Consider the following 3,652-nt stretch of genomic DNA (forward strand, 5'->3'; position numbering starts at 1 on the left):
TCCATGGAGACAATTTAATTCACAGCTTGGCCACTCATTTGTCTCCCAATTCACTCAATGGTGATCCTTTACGGCCAGCCACTAAGACCGGTCCACCTTAATGACTTGATTTGGGGTTGAGTTATGTTAGACTTTTGATTAACAGTTTTATAAGCGTTCATTAACTTCCTAGATAACATTATTGGGGACAAGACATGCCCTTACAATCATTTCTAATTCAACATGTCATATAAATTCAACCATCTGGAATGTACACCTTGTAGAACCAAAACAAACCAGACTATCAATCAAACTGTTGCTGATTTACTCACTAATCAGTATAGAGGATGCACTTTGCCATGCAAAGTAGGGGGGTTGTGCTGGAAAATCATGATTTGCTGGTCACTTGGGTCAGTCATGGGAAGGGTTTGGCATAATTGGCCAGTGACCAATGTAGGTCAGGAATTGTCCAAAATGCGCTTTGTTTTTTTTTTTTTTATTGCGGTGCCATTTTACTTGTTGGCAGGGACCACCACCCAGGGGGCCCAAGTGACTAGTGGACTAATAATTGGAACCCCCTATGGGTCCTTCTAACCTAATGGTATGGGGCCCCATGATTACTGAAGGTGGCTTTATTTCTACCCAACCATGGATTTTAGGGTTAGGGACGGCCTATTTAGGCTTAACCCTAACCCTAATAGCAGAATCTATCAGTGCAGACAGAAGTTTTCCCAATGCTGGTGAAAAGAAGCACATGCATTGCTGTATAATAGATAAAGCGGGGTTAATTGAAGCATCTGGCATATGTTGTTCCCACTGCAATTAATGGCACGTTGTGTACATTGCGTATTCCAGATGCATTGTTAAACCCTGCTCCATCTGTGTCCGAGGTTCCATCTGTGTCCAAGTTCTCATGTTGATGATTCAGTCTTACAACATGATTTGTTTTATTACTTAACCTTCAAACTGTGTCAGTTTTCACTTGGTCATTGTTGTTTAAAGCAGGAGAAGGCTTGCTCTTTGGACATTCAGTTCCACCTTTCGAGATGTCTTGAAAGAAAAGCCGCGGCGTCCACAATGACATCAGGATCCGTTTATACTCTTTTCTAAAATTCTGATTAAGTAGTCCATATATGATGGCATTAAGGCAACTGTTAAAATAGGCCATGAAATAGCTAACAACGAAGAGCCATTCTGGAATTTTGGGTGCTACTTCTGTAGGGTTGATGGACACTGCTAAGCCGATGAAGTTTAGAGGAGCCCAACAAAAGGCAAAAATAACAAATACTACGAACATGGTAAGAAAATTACGGAAATCGCTTTGTTTCATCCTTGGCTTGAATTCAGACTTGACTTTCCTCCTCACCTGAATCACCAAAATCCATATCCGGAGGTAACAAAAAGTCACCACAGTGATTGGTAAAATGAAATGAATGACGACTACAGTAATCGTGTAGGACGAGCTTACAGTTTGAACAAAAGTACATGAGTAGATCCGGGGATCGTACTCTAATGAGCCGACAAAAAAGTTTGGGACAGTTGCAACTACGGTGAGGGTCCAAATTAAACAGACATAAAGTATTGTATTCCACAGGCTGAACAGCTTTTCATAGACAAAGCTATGGCAGATGTAGCAATAACGGTTTATAGCGATCCCGGTGATGTTGAATATAGAACCAATCACGCTCAGGCCCATCATGAAACCACTCACTTTGCAGTGCATTTCCCCCATTGCCCATCCATTTTTGAAAATAGCCACCAGAACTAAAGGATAAGGATACAAGGCCACCACTAGGTCTGCAAAAGCCAGGCTCACTACGAAGGCATTACCTGCAAGAAATAAGAAGACAAGTATTCAGTCTCATTTATCTGTCTTTCAAGCCAAACACTCCCAAGCTTAGTTCATATTTAAGGTTATGAATCAAAGTCATTTTTCTTTGAAACAATGGATAAAACATTTTAGAAGTCATTGAAGAATCAGAAGAAGGCCATTGTATGAAGTTTTTCTGATTCTTTGCTTTGTCTGAGCTGCATAGAATATACCATAATACAATGTAGAAATAAAACCTAAATGGCTGTAGAATGTTAGGGAAAGGGATTTGTTGGCATTTGCAATCTAAAGAGTAGGGATGTCGCGGACTGTTCTGCGGCGAACTTGTTCGCGCGAACATCGGCTGTTCGCGTCCGCCGCAAGTTCGCGAACGTCGCGCGACGTTCGCCAATAGGCGTTCGCGTCAAAATCGTTCGACCATTCGACCATTCGGTCGCTAAAATCGAACGATTTTCGAACGATTAAAATCCTTCGATCGTTCGAATCGAACGATTTTCGGATGTTCGAAGTTCGCGAACTGTTCGCGAACTGTTCGCATTTTTTGCCGGTGTTCGCGAACGGCGTTCGCGAACACATTATCGGCGGTTCGCTACATCCCTACTAAAGAGGACCTGCGACTATCAGCTCAGAAGGCTATATGTAAGGAACCATAAAAAATGATACATTTCCCCCCAAATTCTCCCGTCAGTCATCCAATACACACCTCTGTGCCACTGGCATAGCTCACCCTTCCCACGTTTCCTCTCAATTCCCTTTTTTATCTTTCTTACCTTCCCCAATATAGCAGTTAAAAAAGATGACTTTCCTTCTTGCAGAAATAACAAGGTGGAGTCGACCAAAAGCAATACATTTTGAGACATTATTAAATAAAATTTGGATACATCCTGCCTTTTGGCAATTGGTCACCTTAAATAGAGAAAGTAACCTTATGGAAATTGTTCCATTGTCTTTTTTTATTTATTTATGTATTACTATGCAAATTACAGCAACTGGCTTAATTTGTGTAGAAATGACCCAGATATTTTAGTTTTTTTTTTGCAAAGAGGTATCTTTCACTGGCAAAAATTTGCATACGTGCAATCTGCATGCAAACATGCGCTCGTTGTAGAGAGGAATTTGCTATTGACTCTCAGCCATATGGAAGTTCATGTTTACTATTAATCAACATACTTCTTATTGATGTTATTTTTAGTCTTGTTGATGTACCAGTATACTCATGTGGTGGTGAACATGCAGCGCAGAAGCTACAGAAAAGGGGTCTCAAGGCACTCCGGTACAGCTGAAGCCCCCGATTTTTGTATTAATCAGCTGTTTTTTATTCTACCATTCCCTCTATTATCTTACAACTTTCTGTTTCAATATCCTCAATTATTAAAATGTAGTATGTGCACTCTAGATAAGGGGTCACCATTAAGACTTTGCTCCAAGGGTGAACCTGAACCCACCACTGTCTGAAGCGGCTTTCCTGCTGCCAACCCCCTTAATCTTCCTCCCGCTCACATTTTCGGCACTGGAGGGGATCCAGGGTGGTCCCATTGCTAGCGCAGAGAGTGCAATTGCATGATCTATTTGCATTTTGCTAAAATGTTTAATGCAGTACCCCACAAACGACTGCTTTATAAACTAAAGAAAGTAATGTACCAGTGTTTGCAGATAACACTACACTATGTAGTCCAATTAGTAATATACAACCATTTGTAGACTAAGAAGCATGCAAAGTGTAAAAAAATGGCTGATTGTGGCCTTTTTTTTTTTGCACTTGCCGTACTTTGATCAGCTTCGAAATTGAGGCCTATGGACTATTACTATAGGACACCCAACACATAGCATAAAATATATAAA

At 40.8% G+C, this 3,652-nt stretch overlaps 1 protein-coding gene across 1 annotated transcript; it reads right to left on the minus strand.

Annotated features, from left to right (window-relative positions):
- Positions 1-747: 747 nt before the first annotated feature.
- On the minus strand, positions 748-3,346 carry mtnr1b.S (melatonin receptor 1B S homeolog). The gene is made up of 2 exons (XM_041584762.1): positions 3,256-3,346; positions 748-1,809 (listed from the first exon to the last, which is right to left on the minus strand). The coding sequence occupies exons 1-2, from the start codon at positions 3,344-3,346 to the stop codon at positions 941-943; spliced, it is 960 nt and encodes a 319-aa protein (XP_041440696.1). The 3' UTR covers positions 748-940.
- Between the last annotated feature and the right edge of the window lie 306 nt (positions 3,347-3,652).

This window comes from Xenopus laevis, chromosome 2S (assembly GCF_017654675.1).
Source record: "Xenopus laevis strain J_2021 chromosome 2S, Xenopus_laevis_v10.1, whole genome shotgun sequence".
NCBI classification, from domain to species: Eukaryota; Metazoa; Chordata; class Amphibia; order Anura; family Pipidae; genus Xenopus; species Xenopus laevis.

Excerpts from the sequence above, each read along its gene's own strand:
- mtnr1b.S (XM_041584762.1), bottom strand. The coding sequence starts at position 3,346 with ATGGGACCACCCTGGATCCCCTCCAGTGCCGAAAATGTGAGCGGGAGG. Across the intron at positions 1,810-3,255 it reads GAAAGCCGCTTCAGACAGTG|GTAATGCCTTCGTAGTGAGC; the intron begins GTGGGTTCAGGT and ends TATTTCTTGCAG.